Raw genomic sequence first — 17,895 nt, 5'->3', positions numbered from 1 at the left:
CATGATTTGCAATTAAAAAAGGCTTAAAAAAAATTATTTCTCCCCCTGTACATCCCTCGTGTCTGTAAATTTATCTGTGTCCAACAGGAGTTTTCAGACATTTATTCTAAATAACCCAGTGCCAAACTCATTGCAGAGAGGGCTGGGTTTGATGAGGGTGTTGGATTTGTTTATAAATAATTTCATGGCTTTTGCTAATTCCTTCAACTGTGCTGAGTGATTGTCAAACACGTTCTTAATCCTGAGTTCTCAGTGACAAACACAAGCAAACACTGAGTCAGTGCTTGGAGGGTTTTTGGTCTTTTTTTTCTTTGTTCCAGTGGTGAAATGATAACCAAGACATTTTTTTTTGAGTGAGAAAAAAACGGGAAGGGGAGAATGGGAGAGCATGAAAAGAGATCAGTCGTTGAAAATTTACATTTCAACAGCTGCCATTTGGTGGGAAATGGTTGTGATGGGATTTGACTTGTGAAATTGGACAAGAACATCACAAATAAATCCTGGCTTTTAAAGAGCTCTTTGACAGGACAAGGGGAAGCGGCCTCCAGCTGGGCCAGAGGAGGCTCAGGTTGGACATTAGCTGGAATTTCTCCCTGGAAAGGGTGGTCAGGCCTTGGCAGGGGCTGCCCAGGGAGGTTTGGAGTGCCCAGCCCTGGAGGTGTCCCAGGAAGGCCTGGATGTGGCACTCAGTGCTCTGGGCTGGGGGACAAGGTGGGCATCGGGCACAGGGGGGACTCGGGGACCTTGGAGGGCTTTTCCAACCCCAATGATTCCATGATTCCGTGATTTGTGACCTGCTCATCCCCCTCGTCCCCCAGCAGGTCTGAATCCCAAGCTCAGAGACGTCCAGGGGAGGAGATTTTCCCCTTGATTTCCCTGGGCTTTACCCAGGCCCAAGCTGGGAGGTTGTTGAAGGAGCTGTGGGACACAGGTCAAGATCCCAGCTCCTCTTCCTGCCTTCCTTCAGAGTCTGGGGGAAGTCAGCCCTTCATTTCCCTCTGCAGACCAGCTGGTTGCATGGACTGGATGCACCTCAGGAGTTCTGGTTGATGTGACCCAACAACTATATCACAGGATCAGAACAGAGAGAGCAGATTCTCCCATTTTCCTCACCTTCCCAAACTTCCCCAATACCTCTTTCCTATTCCACTGGAGTAAAAGTGGTCAAAATGCTTCAGTTCCCAGAAACCTGCCAAGAAGGAAAGGAAGAAATAAGGACAAAAAGCCCCCTGAGGAGCTGAGTCTTGGACTGGAGCAAAGGAATGGTGGTGGTGGGACACAGGCTGGAAAGAGGGGCCAGGTTGGCTCAGCAGAACTTGCTGCAGTGGGAATTTTGGTGGCTGTTCCTAATTTCTCCCTCCTGACCAGTTCTGCATCACAGCTGGGAACAGGCAGAGCCCCTTCCCTGGAGGATCAGCCCCAGCACAACTCACTGGTGGCCAACAGGACTTCAGCCCTTCGTTGCTGCTGGAGATCCACCAGGGAACAACCTCTGGGGACCCTCGGCCAAAGCACCAACGAGGGAAACTCTGCCCAGGGACAAAACCCTGCTGGTCTCCCTCTCCCGAAGGAAGGAGACACTTCCTTGTGCTATTCCCTTTGGAGGCACCCACAGTAGGATCTCCTCATCTCAGCATCTCCAGGCAAAGACAGTGCCTTTGGTTGGAGTTGACCCCAACTAAAAGTGTGACCTGGTGTCCAGTTGTGTGGGACCAAAACACAAAGAACAGGGAAGCTCAGAAGGTGACCACCCAGGAGCAATCACTGTGCTTTTATCCAAGAAATTTTGCCTTTGGATCTCATGAAGGTGGGTTTGTCTGGCTGTATCCCACAGTTTGTGCTTCTGGGGGATACAGGCAGAAGGCTGATGGAGTCTTTCTCCTCAGGAGGGTTTGGACCAGTTGTCCAGGGAAGCTGTGGCTGCCCCATCCCTGAAAGTGTTCCAGGCCAGGGTGGAGCAACCTGGGAGAGTGGAAGGTGTCCCTGCCCATGGCAGGGGGTGGCACTGGATTGATCTTTAATGTCCCTTCCAACCCAAAGCGTCCTGGGATTTTATGATTCAGTGGATCGGGGTTTTCGGGGAACAGAATGAGGAGCAATTAAGAGGTTTAAAAATGAAGCTTCTTTCCATGAACTCCCCAAAAAGGGAGGGCTGAGTCAGGTCCCTTCTGAACTGATTTTAGCCACAGCCCCCCCCCCCCTCCCAGATCTGTGAATTCCCTGCCCTTGGAAGGCCCCTCTCCATCTCTGCTGCGTCTGGAAGAGCGGAAACGTCGTGTATTCTGAGAACCACATTTTCCATCCTGAATTCCCACCGGTTCCTGTCTTGCTACCGGGACTCGGGGAGAGGAAGGAGGGTTTTCTGCCTGGATCCTGCAGCCCCGAGCTGCGAACCCTCCCCAGCCCCGAGGAGCACTTTGCCGAGGAGATTCCCCGAGGGAAGGACGGCGCGCGACGGGTCGGAGGGAGCAGGACCTTGGGCCGAGTGCCCACCCCGGGGGTGGTGCCAGGCAGGCCCTGTGGGCAGAGGGCAAACCAGACTGAAAGGGGGGTGCCCGGGGTGGACGCACCCCCTCGAGGTGATGGCACTGCACCCTCCCTGCGAGCCCCCGGGGAGCCTCCCGTCCTCCTCGGCCGCCCGCGCTCTCCGAGAGCTCCGAGGAATCCCGGGGTGCTTCCCAGCCCTCCCTGGGCAGCTCCCGGTGTCTCTGTGGTCCCGGGAACACCAGGGACACGTGGATCACTGAGTCCAGGGCTGGGATCCACCTTGGTGGCCCCGCTTGTTTCTCCCACATAACTTAACCTCCGGTTCCACAGAACGGGGAAACTCCATGGAAACCCTCGGCATTCCACGCACAGCCCGATGTTCCGTCACCCACTAAATGCTCTCCAGGAACCTTTTTCCATCCTTTGGCTTCTTTTTTTTGCTTGTTTTCCCCCTCCTCCCTTTACATCACTGTCTCTCTCTCCTCCTCCACGAGCGCCGTGGGTCTGTCCCCGTCGTAAAGGCCGGAGCCGTTGAGATATTCCTCATCCTTGTTGTACTGCTCCGGCCCGGAGGAAGGCATGGAATTCTCGGAAATGGAGCCGTTTTTCACGTAACCTGGCAAATTCCGGTGTCCGTTGAGGGTCCCTGGGATAAGTCTCGTGTTGAGATGGAGGGCAAGCGCTCCTCTTGTGGCTACATTTGTGATGCTGGTGTGGGACACCATTGGTCCGTAACTGTAGGTTGTGCTCCCACTTCGTGCTTTCCTTTTAAAGTCAAGGGCTAAAGTCCACCTGCTCCATGACTTCTTGATTTCTGCTTGGACCTGGGGGAAAAGGCAGGGAAAAAACAAGCGTGAGAGGGAGGAGAGAGGGGCAGGAAGGAGGTGGGATCCACAGGCAGAGTTGGGCTTTGATGATCCTTGTGGGTCCCTTCCAGCTCGGGAGGGTCAGTGATTCTATGGGATTGGAAGGAACAGCAAATTCACCTTAAATCTCTCCTTCCCACGTGGAATATTTGGCGCTGGGAAGCTTGAGTGGCTGGAAACATCTGGCTGAAAATGGGGGTGAACTCTGTCCAAGAGCAAACCCAGGAGAGAATCCCCTCATGTACCACGAAATCAGGGAAAAATGGGATGAACAACCTCCAGAGGCACCTGAGTGCCCAGAAATTCCTCTAGGAAGGAGTTAACTATTTTAGAATTAATCTATTACTGTAGACTGAGACTGCTTTAGACTGAATCTAAACCAGATGGCTAAAGCTGGGATGAGATGAATTCCCCTCACGGTACAGATTTTGCCTTGTTTTAATCTTCATATTTGAAGTTACGTTTCCCCTTAAAATCTCCAAATTTAGGACAAACCAGCTTTATGCCAGTCCATGAAAGTCCTTTCCCATCTAGTTCCTTAATCTGCAGCAATGGAGGGAATTAATGGAAATGAAGAAATCAAAGGATATTGCTCTGGAAATAGGAAAAAAAAAAAGGGTCAAAAGGCCCTGGACAATCCAAAGAATTTTCTGGTCAGGCAGCTACTCCACCAATCCACTTTTCTTCCTGCCACAGAGCTGAACTTAAGCAGCACTAACCAGCCCTGGTGCTGGGAAATGATAAACCCCCCACATTTTGATCTCCATTAGGTACTTCCAGCAGGTCATTTTTGGGGACATATTGACCTGGGTGTCTCAGACCAACAAAAGTGGGGCCTGAGAGACCTTGGAGTGCCAAACAGGGCTGGGGCACTCTAAGGAGTGAAGAGGTGCTGATGTTCATCCACCTGTGTGTGGAACTGTCCTAAAAAGGGAGGAGAATCCCGAGGATGTTGGTGACTTACCTCTCCATTGCAAAAACAGTATATGATGGCAACAAAAAATCCCTGAAAGGAAGAAAAACCAACGTGTTAGTGGGGATTTGGCTGCGTGGGAGCTTCTCTTTCCTGCTCTTTTCACCCCCAGGTTCCTCTGGAAGGAGCAACACTCAGCATTTGCTGTGTAAAATTGGCACAGTAGACCTGGGGGTCCTGGGGGACAGGGAGGACCCGGGGTATAGGGGTGGGGTGCATTGGGAAGAGCGTTCCCAGCAGGTCAGGGAGGGGATCCTGCCCCTCTGCTCAGCCCTGGGGAGGCCCATCTGGATGCTGTGTCCAGTTTGGGCTCCTCAGCGCAGCAGGGACATGGAGCTCCTGGAAGATGATTCTCCTGTGGAGGTGCTGAAGGGATGGAGCATCTCTGTGACCGGGACAGGCTGAGGGAGCTGGGGCTGTTCAGCCTCCAGAGGGGACACTGAGAGGGGACCTCCCCAGGGTCCGTCAGGGGCTGCAGGGAGGGGGCACAGGATGGACCAGGCTCTGCTCGGGGGGGCCCAGCAATGGCACAGCAGGAACGGGCAGGAACTGATGCCCGGGAAGTTCCACCTGGACACGAGGAAGAACTTGTTCCTGTGCGGTGACCGAGCACTGAACAGATTGTCCAGGCAGGGGGTGGAGTCTCCTCCCTGGGGATTCCAGAACCATCAGGACACAATCCTGTGCCATGTGCTCTGGGATGGCCCTTGCTGGGGCAGGGAGGTGGCACTAGATGCCCCACTGTGGTCCCTCCTGGGACCCTGTGACCCTCTGGGCCATGGTTTAGTGAGCAGGGCTATTTTTGGATCTTCTGCAGGGCTTCTGGGATGGTGGGGGGGCCCTGGGAACACGGGGAGTTCTGCCTCGCTGAAGGTGTTTAGGAACTTCCTGGATGTAATTCCCAGTGTTTTATGTGTGGCCGATGCTCCTGGAGGGTGGGAGGGAGGGTGGAAGATGGTCCCGAGGGGCCTTTGCCAGCTCTGGCTGTGACTGGAGCAGAACTGGCTGAGTGAGACCAGCGAAGGAGTCCAGCTGGGATTGGCCAACACTTTTGGGTTGGCCAACACTTCCCCCAGCTCTTGCTGAGTGTTTTATCCCATCCAACAGGAACTGTGGAAGTGCAGGAATGCAGGTTTGGGCTCCAACTCCCTGCCAATTTCTCTGGACCCTCTGTCCACCCTTCATCATCCACTCTGGTCACCCATGACCACAGGAGAGCCAAAAGTTAACCTCTCAGTGGTGATCAAACGCTGCTCTCTTGCAGAGTTGCTAATTCCTGCTGCTGTGTCTTCCATAGGACCATTCCTAAAACTAAACCTCCCTTTTTTCCAGGAACTGAGGAATCCACTCAGCACTGAGAGACAACTTGGGGCAGGAAAATTGGAAGGTAATTTAAAACAACATCTCTGTGGATCTCCACCAGCTCGTGTCTCACCTGGGTCTAAAGGGGTTTATTTTGTGGGGCAGTTACCTTTCAACAGGACCATTTTTTTTGTTGGACACACTGAGCCTTTATAAATACAAATCACAGAAATATTGTGCTTTGAAAAGAGAAAATAATTTTCAAATATTTTATAATCTTTATATTATAAAGATGATTATAATATTTATGTTATAAAATTACATCTATTAAAATACTGTCAATCACTGTGTATTGTAAAAGCAGCCCTGCTTCCAGAGGCAGCTTGCACTCCCATTTCCCCCTTCTCCCCATTGAAATCCTCGTGGTTTCCCCCATAATTCCCCAGTGCCAGTACCTGGAAAGAGTTGAACAGCATTTCATAGTGCATTTGAACTTGCCAAAGAATCCCTGACACGTCTGTGTATGGCATAGCCATGAAAACAATATAGTGAACTCCAAACAGAGGCATAAGGACGAGGGTAGATTTCAGCAGCTTCCTGTGGGCACAGGAAAAGAGAGGGGATTAGTGGAGGGGGGGAACAGGAGCCCTGGTTAGGCTTGGACAGCTCCTGTTCCCACAGGAATTGGGGCCACCTGGAATTTCAAGCTGTTCCTTCTCTTATGGCCTGTGAGACAACCCCTGTCCTGATGGGCCACCTCAACCCCCTCCCAGGGGATGCTGCTGAAGGTGAAGGCACAGAAGGGTCTTTTCCAGCCTCAGACTTTCTCCAGGATCATGGGTGGAGGGTGGGAGGGTGGCTGGAAAGGAATGTGTGCTGCTCTTCCAGCCCTCAGCCCTGACTGGGATCAAATCCTTGTCCATAAAGGATGTTCTCCTTCACCCTCAGTCTCCAACTAGCTTCAAATCCTTGTCCATAAAGGATGTTCTTCTTCCCCTCAGCCCCTGACTGGCATTAAATCCTTGTCCCTAAAGGATGTTCTCCTTTTCCTCAGCCCCTGACTGGCATCAAATCCTTGTCCATAAAGGATGTTCTCCTTCATTTTATACCTGGACATGATCCTACACAACCTGCAGGAGGTTGAGCAGGGAGGGTTGGACTGGATGATCTCCAGAGGGCACCTTCAATCTCAATTTTCCTGCTTGTTGAGGCACACCATGGACATCCCCCCTGGGTCAGTGGCAGGGCTGGTGGAGAGGGAAGTGCATTTGGGAGCAGAGTTATTCCAGCTGTCTGAGGGAAGAGGACAGTGCCCTGTGGGGTTGGAAGGTGGACACCCTCAGGAGGTGCTCTGGGCTGCAAGATCACTTGGAAAACCTCCTGCTAAAGAAGCAACTGAATCTCAGCACGTGCTGGGGACTGGGGGGAGGCTCCACACAGCCCAAGCACTTGGCTGGGTTTGCTCCTTGGGGAATCAGTGACATTAATTGAAGGGTTAAACCCTCTGCCAAGAGTTCCAGCAGGTCACCAGGAGCAGCAATTCTTGACAGGGGCAAACCTCCCCCCCAGAAAGGGCTGGTAGGGCCTCTGTCCAGCAACTGCAAACCCCCGAGGGAACCGGACACTTCCGAAGGAGAAGCCCCATCCAAAGCATGATTAACAGCAACTTTCAGCCAGGGAGAAGTAAATAAACAGATAAATCAGAGCCCTGACAGGGCAGCAAAAAAAAAAAAAATAAAAAATAGAGAGGTGTTTTCCTGCCAAAATGTCCTTTCCTGCCTCCAAGGAAACAGGGGGGGTTTCGGAGGGGGAGGCGGCGGCAACGAGCTCATGGTTTGCAGCCCCCATCACTCTGCTCTCCCCCTTTTCCATGGGTCGTGTTGGTCAGTCCTGGATGTTCTGGGAAGCCCTGGGAGCTCTCAAGCACCAGAGGCGTCTCAGCAATCTGTTTGTTCCGTCTGGTTTTGACCACGCCGCAAATAACCCAAATTATCAGGAGAGAAGAGCTGGCGGAACACGGGAAAACACAACACAACAAACGAGGGAACGGCAGCAAAGAGGCAGGAATGTCTTGGTCATCTCAGCAAAGGCACCAAACACCCGCTGAAGGGCAGATTTAACAGACAGACCAAATTTCACAAAGCACAGGAGGGAAACAAATGGAAATGAGGCAACGGATACACGTTTTAGGGGCTTCAACAACATTAAAAGGGCTTTAATTTCTGCACTTTTGGCTCAAGAGCAGCACAGTCACTTCTACACCGGCTGAAGAGCTTGAATTCCTCTCTAACCTATGAGGCAGGTCCTCCAGGTTGCACTGGAAGGGCTGAGGAGATGTTTAAACTGTTGACTCGTTCTGCAGCACCAGACTTGGGGGACAAAATCCTCCCCACCCCGTTTGAGGTGGCTGCAGCCCCCGGGAACTGCTCACCCCGGGCTTCCTCTGAAGCCAGGGCGGTGAAATGAGGGCTTTGTCCTCGCCCCAAAAAGCGCAGCTGACACAGGTTACTTTTGTAGGGAACCATGGATGGAACTGCCTTTGCTAGTGTGGATTCCAATCCGAGTTTGACAGCAGCACAGATGGTTGGCCAGGCTGATATGCTCCTACCACCTTCTAAAATTTAACTTCATAGCTACACTTTTCCTTAATTAAAGGTGTAGCCAGAGGTTGGACAGGCACATGTACACCACAGAATCAGTCCGTGGAGGTGACAGAATTACCCTCACAAAATAGTCCAGTCTTTTTTTGTTCACAGCGTGCGAGATGAGAGTTTTCCCAACACGCTCGGGGAAAAATAACGCATCAAGACTCTAAGAACATCACAGAAAATGTTAATACATGAGCTTTTTCTTTTCTTTATTTGAGAGGTGACAAAAAAAAAATCACCCCCCCATTTGGCATTTCACTGGTCGCTAAATAAAGTCTTGACACTAAAAATGCATCTTTAGCAAAAAAAAAAATAAAATAATAAATCCTCTGAAAATATCAGCAAAACCACTAAATCCAATTGAAGAATTACATTCTGCAAAAACTCCTGAGAAATATCAGCCACGAATCTGAATTATAACCCCCAACTGCTGAACCACAGTAGCTGCACAGGGAAGCAGACAGAGGGTGTGTGCAAAGGGGAAAGAGGGAAAATCAGTTTACTTAAAGGAAAATTAGTTTACTTAAAGGAAAATTTAGTTTACTTAAAGGAAAATACGGACAATCAACTCTAAAATTCACATTCCTCTTACACTGTATGGCCAGATCCCACTTTTTCCCCCTGAGGGAAACAAACTTGGCAAATGTCAATAGAGTCAGTTAATTAGTTAATTAGTTAATTAATCCATTTCTAGCATGGATTTTGCAGTGGACAGGCCCCGGGACCCACCTGTACTGTTGTCTCGAGTCGCACCTCCCCGCGTTCGTCTCCCGTAGTTTGGTGGCGAGGACTCTGATAATATTGATAAAAAGAATAAAATTTACCTGCAAGGACAAAAAGAAAAAAAAAAAAAAAACAACAACAAAGAAAGGAGAGCTGTTAAAAAACACACATCCAGGTGGCGGCAGAGTTTAGTTGGTTCATTCCCCCGAGGGAGTCAAGGCAGTGGCTGTGGAGGAAGCTCCTCCTGCGGAAGGGATGAGCTTCCCGGGAATGACCTGTTTGGTGGGATTTTATCAGGGTTTACCCCTGGGAGAGAGAAAGGAACGGCTTTCTCTGACAAGGGGAGGACACCTCACATGGAAAACCCCCAAATCTGAGCCAGCCAGCCCAGCAGGCACCTGGAAACTGGGCAATTCCCGGGAAAAGACCCAAATGAAGTTATGATTTTCTCTCGCAGCCCAGCTGAGATTCAAACCTTCCCAGGACACCAGGAGCATTAGTAGGATGCCTTTCCATGTTTCCACGTGGAAAATGAAAGGAGAACAAGCCAAATGCACCGTGATGGAGACACAGAGTGGACCTGAGTGGAGGTGACAGATCAAGAGCAATGGGACTGTCAAACCTCTGCTGGGCGTCACCCCCGGCTCTTCCCTGGAGAGGGGCTGGGTGTGGGTCACACCAGGACAACCAGGGAGGAATATCTGCTTCTGATGCTGGGAGACACACCAGCTCGTGGTTAACTGCCCAACAAAGCTAATCCAGACGGTCACACCTTGGAATAGCTGCTCAGGGAAGTGGTGGGATCCCCGTCCCCGGAGGGATTTAAGAGCCCTGTGGATGTGGCACTTGGGGACGGGCTGGGAATGGTTGGGCTCAACCTCAGAGAATTTCTCCTGCCTTAATGACCCTGGGAATCCAACCTTGCCCTCCAGGCACGTGCTCCTGGTGGCCCACACGGCAAAATTGAATGGCAAAACATCTCCTGGCTCCTTAAAGGAGACGAAAACCAGGTTGACATTCCAGAGATTTTTGGGTTTTTGGAGCTCTTCGGGGGCTGGTTGCCCTGGATTCCACCTACAGCTGGCCCAGCCAACCCCCCTCATGGCACTGATGCAGCCCCACTGTGGGACTGCACCAGGCACATCCGTGTTCCCGGGCCTGGGAATTCCTCTGGAAGCTCCCAGCAGTCATTTGACCTCCCAGATGCCCCCAGAGCAGCGTTTCAAGGAACCGAAGAACCACACAGGCTTGGAATTTCATACCAGGAGGGACCATCTGTCACCCTCTGGTTTGATCTCTGGCACAGCCCAGCCCAGGGGACCTCCCTGTTTTCAGAGCAGATCTGGCTCTCCCGGGGTTTCCGTGACGGAGATCCCACCACAACCCTTGGGAAGTCATTCCAATGGATAATTATCCTTGCTGTTACAAGGAGTTCCCTGAGCTGCTGAATGAGCAGGGCCTGGTTTTGCCACGGCTTTATCTCCAGGGGTTGGATTCCTTTGCCTTTAACGAGGTGCAAGTTCATTTTTGACGAGTTCCCCTCTGGAAAAGAGGGAGGAAGCTCCTGCCACACCCTTTCCCTTGAAGGGCCACCAGGAAAATTTCTCTCTTGTATCTGTCTGACCATTTTGTGGGAATTTAACACCCAGAGATCCCTTTGGTTGAGATTTAGTGCCTGGCACAGCAGTTGTGAGGGAGGGATGGACAGACCCCCAGGCAGAGTCTGGGAGCAGATAATTCCTTTCCATTGGAAACCAATCCCAAAGGGAATAAAACCCCCAGTAGGATTTATTTCTCATATGAGTGTTTTTGGCTTCAAAGGCTCCAAAGTGAGATCTTGTTCTGGCTAAATCAAAGATGTCCAAACTCACCACAGTTAAAAGGGAAACTCCCCTGATTTCCTGAACTGTGCTAAATCTTAAAAGAAATCCAGGCAGCGGAATAACATCAAAGTCAGGAGAGGAGAGAAGGATTTTAAGCCCCTCAGCCTCCAAATTCTCTGCAAGTACATCCAGCAAATGCACAACTTACTTAGTGCAGCAACATCTGAGCTGCCAGTGAGGGAATGGAGAAAGCAGCCAAGTGAACAATGTGAACCCACAGAAGTCAACCAGAAACAAGCCACAGAATCTGTTTGCAGGATAAATGGCTGCCTTTGCAAACAGCCTCCTGCAGCAGCAGCGTTTCCACAGGGCTCAGCCTCAACGGGGCTCTTTCTGCTCTGCTAATTGGGCTTTACATGAAATGCGAGGGGGTTGCTGGAATTCATCCCCTGGAACCATCTGAACTTGCTTCTCCATCCCACCGTTTCATTCCTGGTGACCACGTTGGGGGCTGGAGGGGATCTGTTTCTTCCAAAGTGCAGAAGGAATCGGGGAGAATTTCCAGCAAAGGGGAGAAATTGAGCCCCACCCCCCAAAGCCCCAAACACCTCACTCACCTCAATTCCAGGGGAATTAAGGAAATCTGGGAAAGCAGGTTCTCCACCCCGTTGGGAGACTGCTCAGGCAAACACAAAACCGCCCCTGGATTCCCCTTGGGTGGATAATCCCATTTTATAACGAGCTCTCCGGCTTTGGAGAGCTCAGCCCTGGGTCTGGAGAACATCCCTGCATCCTTTCTGTCCCCTCTGGCTCCTGAGAGGGGTTGGAATAACCCCCCATCAGTGATTAAGGTGTCCCATCACAGTTGGGATGGTTTAACTTCCCTCCCCACCTCGGAGGCTTCCCAAGCTTTTCATCAGCTCAGCAAGATGAGTCTGGAACAATTTGATGACACTGAAACACTCCTGGAGAAAAGATTTGCTCCAGCTCCAGACCCCAGATTCCAGTTCTTCCCACTGGTGGTCAGAATGACCCCTGAGAGCTCCCAGTATGGTATGGGTTGGAAATACTGGTTTGAATTTGGTTTCATTAAGGATTTTAGGGTCAGAAAGGTGGGACTTTTTTCTCTTGAGCAAAACTTGAAGTCTCTCAAAGCCCTGTGCTGTCAAACTGTCAAACTTCCAGGCAGGTCAAAAAATAAGGCCCTTAAATTGGATATATAAAGACCCCACATTATTAAGGGTAGATTGTTATTAATTATTGGAGTAGGGAATCCTGGCTCAGCTCTTCCCATCCCACCACAGGCACTGCCTCTCCTGCCAGGAGTGGGTACTCACCACGATAGCTGCCAGGATGGGCACCTGAATAATCCATTTTAAATTGCCAGCACTCAAGTCCCAACACCTGAGGAGAGATGGATGTTCCGTCAGGAAATCAGAGGGGATGGAGAGCAACAGATCCAGTGTCTCCTGGGAGAAATCCCCCCTGGCAGGGTGGGTTCCTCCAGAGCCTGGTGTGGTGGAAGGACCTGGGTGGGTTTGGAATGGCCCTTCTCCTGCTCCAAAGCCATGGCAGGGGTGGTTTGTGCTCTCCCTTCCTTTCCACGGTCAGGAAGACCTGCCCCCTCCAGGCAGGAACCAACCCTTTTCCACTTTTTCTTCACCTCCTTACCAGGAAAAAAACTGGAGTAATCCCCCTTTCCTGGTTCATGACTTAGGAACATGGAATCCCAGAATGGTTTGGGTTGGAAGGGACATTAAAGATCATTGAGTTCCACCCCTTGCCATGGGCAGGGACACCTTCCACTAGCCCAGGTTGCTCCAACCTGGCCTTGGACACTTCCAGGGATCCAGGGGCAGCCACAGCTTCTCTGGGAATCCTGTGCCAGGGCCTCCCCACCCTCCCAGCCAGGAATTCCTCCTTAAACTCTAATCTAAACATACTCTGTGTCTTTGAAGCCGCTCCCTCTTGTCCTGTCAGTACAGTTCCTGATGAAGTTCCTCTCCAGCTTCCTTGTAGGCCCCTTGGGGTCCTGGATCCCTGCTGTGTCCCTGCTGTGTCCCTGCTGTGTCCCTGCTCCTGGCAGGGGGCTTGGACTGGATGCCCTTTAAAGATCCCTTCCAACCCCAACCACCACCCTCTGATAACCCCTTGGAATGATTCCACACACTTCAGCAGCTCCGCTAACCCATCCTTCTGAACCTGGAGCTGAAATCCCATTTGGAAAGCAGTGTCTTCCCAGGCAAAGCCATTTGGGATGTTTCCTGGGGACCCCCACGCTCCTGGGGGCTGATGGTGGGCAGATGGAACCTGCTGTGTGGTCAGACCTGGGCTTTAGGGGGGGAAGGCTGGGTTGGATGGGGCTTGGGATAGTGGGAGGTGTCCCTGCCCATGGCAGGGGGTGGAACTGGATGAGCTTTAAGGTCCCTCCCAACCCAAACATCCCGGGATCCACGTGTCCTGTGTGGAGGAGTTCCACCTTCACCCCCTCCCCAGCACCAAACCTCCTTTGGCCGTGCTGAACCTGCCGTGTCCCAAATCCCTTCCTGTTCATTCAGGACTTCAAAGACCTTGTCCCTGCCTAGCTGGGAAATGATCCCTCTTATCCCCCGGGATAACAGCTGCAGGTGTTCCCATTTCATGGCAAATCACAGAGAACCAAGGGAAAGTCAGGAACCCTTATCCTTCCTTGCCATAACAACCCCCCCACACCCCTCCCTCAAGAGTCCCATAACTCCATAGCTGACTTCTGGCTTTGCCTGGTTCCTTTTTCCCTTGGAATTCACCCACAAGCCCCACAGAAGCTTCACAAGTGAAAGGAAGAGCAGAAAACCCAGCGGGACTTACTCTGTGTCGGCGAGAGTGGCTCTCACGCTGGCCCACGCTGTGACAAATACAGCTGGGAGGCCTGCAAGGAACACAGGGCAGGGGTCAGAAGGGGGATTTGACTCCAAAAATCCAGGTGGAGGGGGGTAGAGGAAGGGCACAGGAGCAGTTTTCCAATATTCAGGCTAAGAAAGGCTCATCTCTCACATCTAAGGTCTGATCTGGTTCAGTTTTGGGCCCCTCAAGATGAGAAGGACAATCTGCCAAGGGGGTGTCTGGTGTGAGAAGGAAGAGTCTGGGAATTCTGTGTCTTGTCCTCACTGTCTTCTGTAGCCAGGGAAGATGCCTTGGAAGTGGGAATGGTGCAGAGTGGACTAAATAAGGTCTGGTGTGAGATGAGGGGTCAACACTGAGGAACATCCTCAGTTTTGGATCCCTCATGTCAAGAAGGACATGGAGGGGCTGGAGTGTGTGCAGGGAAGGGAATGGAGCTGGGAAGGGGCTGGAGCAGCTGAGGGAGCTGGGGGGGCTCAGCCTGGAGAGAAGGAGGCTCAGGGGGGACCTTCTGGCTCTGCAACCCCCTGACAGGAGGGGGGAGAAGGGTGGAATCAGTCTCTGCTCCCAGGGAACAAGGGACAGGAGGAGAGGGAATGGCCTCCAGCTGTGCCAGGGGAGGTTTGGGCTGGATATTGGGAAAATTCCTCCTGGGAAGGGCTGTCCAGCCCTGGCACAGCTGCCCAGGGGGAGTCCCCACCCCTGGAGGGTTTAAAAGCCCTGTGGATGTGGCACTTGGGGACATGGTCAGTGGTGGCCTTGGCAGTGCTGGGGATGGTTGGACTGGATGGTCTTAAAGGTCCTTTCCAAGCTAAATGATTCTGTGGTTCCTTGATCTCCATCCCAGCCCTGTCCTGTAGCCCAAATGGTGAACAGCCAGTGGCAGGGAACGATTTCTGGAAGGTAAATGCCATGCTTTGGACACGTCCACCTTACTGAACCCTCCTGCCTTGCAAAACACGACGCTTTGCTTTTCCAGCCTGCTGGCCAGGAGTGATCCAGGCTGAACCTGCCTTCTGATGGATGTTTGGGAGAGAAACAGCTGCTCTGGGCCTGAAAAGGGTCATGGATTTGACAGGATAAATCCTCAGATCCTGCTGTGCTTTTCCTCTGTCACTGCTTTCCAGACACACGGCCTGCAGGGCCTGAAGGAGGGACTGAGACCTGTTTTGTCCCACTCATTCCACTGGAAGCAGGGAATTCTCCTATGGACACAGGCTGGGAGAGCTGGGGGGGGTTCACCTGGAGAAGAGAAGGCTTCAGGGAGAGCTGAGAGCCCCTTGCAGGGCCTAAAGGGGCTCCAGGAGAGCTGGAGAGGGACTGGGGACAAGGGATGGAGGGACAGGACACAGCGAATGGCTTCAAACTGAAGGAGGATAAATTTAGCTGGGATATTGGGAAGCAATTGTTGGCTGTGAAGGTGGGGAGGGCTGGAATTGAATTCCCAGAGAAGCTGCGGCTGCCTCTGGATCCCTGGAAGTGTCCAAGGCCAGGTTGGAGCACCCTGGACTAGTGGAAGGTGTCCCTGCCCATGGCAGGGGGTGGGAACTCAATGATCTTTAAGGTCTCTTCCAACCCAAACCATTCTGGGATTCTATGATTCCAATGGCTTTGTGCAGCACCCCTTTCCCAAGGCATTTTCTCCCTTCCTTCCCAGCAGTGAGAGGGGGATCTGGAGTCAGGCTCAGCCCATTTCTCCCAACTCAGGACTGGATGGGTCAGCAGCTCTGTTCAAAGTGTGCCAGACTTGCTGCCTGAAGCCCAGAAATGCTCAAATTTAGGGCAACGCTCCCAAAATGCTGCAGCCAAAGGTTTGCTCCCAAATGAACCACCCTCAGTTCAGCACAGCTACACTGGGGCATCATCATCCTCAAGGAAAAAATCCCCCAATATCCAAATGCAATCTTCTATTTATTTTTATAGGGTCCAGTTATTTGTACAACTGAGTCCCCTACTGGCTTCCCTTAAAAGGCAGGATCGAATCCACAGTAGCTTCCACAAATCGGGAAGAACAGGCCCTTTCAGGTGCAAAAAAAAAAAAAAAAATAAATAAAATATTAAAAAATAAATAAAGGCGACATTTATCACCGGGGACTGTAAATATGCTGTTCACAGCCTAAGCTCCTTGGGGCTGGGCAGGAATAAGGCCAGGCTTAACTTTCAGCATGCACTTAAGTCTCATTAGGGTGCTTAAAGGCTTTCCTGACCACGGGCGCTTTCCTGGGCCGGGGGTGGAGCAGGGGATGTCTGTCTGCTCCTCGTGGGGACAACGGGGGCCTTCTCTGGGCTGGCACCTCCAAAGGCAGCAGTAATATAAGAAAGCATAAATAATTAAACACAGGGCCCCACTCAGGCCCAGCTCTGCCTACAAAGCCACATTTATAAGGAATGCACCCTGCTCGGCAATCCCTGGGATTGGGGGCACTGCAGGGAAAATACCTGACCCCTGCACTGGGAATGTGGGGAGCTGAGGGCTTGGGGAGGTGAGGATTTCATGGAACAGGCACCATCTCTTTCCTCCTCACCCTTATTCACCTATCAATGAAAAATAGTTGCACAATCCAGACTGAGCTACCAGAGGCTTAAATGTGTTTAATTTTGCTGATATTCCCGTTTATATCGATGGGAAAGTGCTCATGTTGAGAGGCTGACAAGCCTGTCTGGGAGATATTGGATATTCACCCTCTAGAGTGAAGATTGAGATTTGAAAGATGGATTGTTTCAGAGATTTGTGTGTATTTGACATGAATTTGTTCCCCTCAAGCCTGTCCTGCCCTTCACAAGAGACACTGTTCCCATTCCCACTAATCCTGTGCTTTGTTTGAGGGTCCAGGCAGCAACAAAATACCCAGGAGAGAAGAGTTACCCCTAAAAAATCCCCCTGTGTGCATTTATTGTGCTGCTGCCTCGCCCTGTGCAGGCAATTTAGGAAAAGGATCCTGGAGATTTTCTGCAAAGCCCATGGAGTGAATTCCTGGCACCCGGTTTATTGCTACATTTGTCTTTCTGTATCCCTTCCATTGTTCTTTTTTTTTTTGCACTTTTGAAGTGTAAATGTCCCTAAATTTACAGGAAGTGGCTGGAATCCTCTCCCTCCCTTTCCTCTGCCTCGTGTTTTGTTTCTTGGTCGGTGTGACATGGAACAGTTGGGCTGGCAGGTAATTCCTAGTTCAGCCTTTCCCTTCCCCTGACAAGCGAAACTTTCAATGGGAAAAGTCATGGAATCACAGAATTGGTGAGGCTGGAAAAGACCTCCAAGATCATGGAGTTCAACCATCCCCAGCACTGCCAAGGCCACCACTGCCCATGTCTCCAAGTGCCACATCCACAGGGCTTTGAAATCCCTCCAGGGATGGGGATTCCACCTCTGCCCTGGGCAGCTGTGCCAGGGCTGGACAGCCCTTCCCAGGAGGAATTTTCCCAGTATCCATCCTGAGCCTCCCCTGGCACAGCCTGAGGCCGTTCCCTCTCCTCCTGTCCCTTGTTCCCTGGGAGCAGAGACTGATTCCACCCTTCTCCCCCCTCCTGTCAGGGATTTGCAGAGCCAGAAGGTCCCCCCTGAGCCTCCTTTTCTCCAGGCTGAGCCCCCCCAGCTCCCTCAGCTGCTCCTCATCACACTTGTGCTCCAGAAAGAGCAAAAACCTTGCCTCCAACATCTCCTCTGTTTCCAGAGGGTCATGACTGACCTCTTGGTGTCTCCACTTGAAATTCCTGGTGTGTGATGCCCCAAGACTGACAATCCCTCCTGCTGAGCACTCACAGTTCCCACTGATGGGACAACCATTAAAAGTCAGGCCTGAGGTCCTCAGAGATCCCCACAAACAGCAGGAGAGCCAAGAGGCTGCGGCTCAGGAGAGTCATCCATGGATAAATCCATCTGGCCGAGCCACCAGAGAAAGGAATGTCCAAAAATCCTGTGATCTCCTGGGGGCTGTGAGTGCAGAGAGAGGCAGGGATGGATGGAAGGGTGGGTGGGTGGATGGATGAATGCATGCATGGATGCATGGATGGGTGGAATGAGAGAGGGATGGATGGATGGATGGATGGATGGACGGATGGATGGGTGGATGGATGGATAGGTGGATGGGTGGATGGATGGGTGGATGGGTGGATGGGTGGATGGATGGATGGGTGGATGGATGGATGGATGGGTGGATGGGTGGATGGATGGATAGGTGGATGGGTGGATGGAT

General features: G+C 51.7%; 1 protein-coding gene across 1 annotated transcript in view; it reads right to left on the bottom strand.

Moving 5' to 3' along the window:
* Positions 1-706: 706 nt before the first annotated feature.
* Positions 707-17,895, bottom strand: part of PTH1R (parathyroid hormone 1 receptor) — a 109,265-nt gene continuing 92,076 nt past the window's right edge. Inside the window, exons 8-13 of the mRNA XM_017830022.1 lie at positions 13,670-13,730; positions 12,160-12,226; positions 9,006-9,100; positions 6,084-6,225; positions 4,318-4,359; positions 707-3,311 (exon numbers count right to left, since the gene is read on the bottom strand). Coding sequence (XP_017685511.1) covers positions 2,949-3,311; positions 4,318-4,359; positions 6,084-6,225; positions 9,006-9,100; positions 12,160-12,226; positions 13,670-13,730 — 770 coding nt within the window. The 3' untranslated portion in view covers positions 707-2,948. The remainder of the gene's footprint in view (positions 3,312-4,317; positions 4,360-6,083; positions 6,226-9,005; positions 9,101-12,159; positions 12,227-13,669; positions 13,731-17,895) is intronic.

This window comes from Lepidothrix coronata, unplaced genomic scaffold (genome assembly GCF_001604755.1).
Source record: "Lepidothrix coronata isolate B3197 unplaced genomic scaffold, Lepidothrix_coronata-1.0 Scaffold173, whole genome shotgun sequence".
NCBI classification, from domain to species: domain Eukaryota; kingdom Metazoa; phylum Chordata; class Aves; order Passeriformes; family Pipridae; genus Lepidothrix; species Lepidothrix coronata.
The sequence above is the reverse complement of the archived record's forward strand: the minus strand, read 5'-3'. Positions and strand labels throughout refer to the sequence as shown.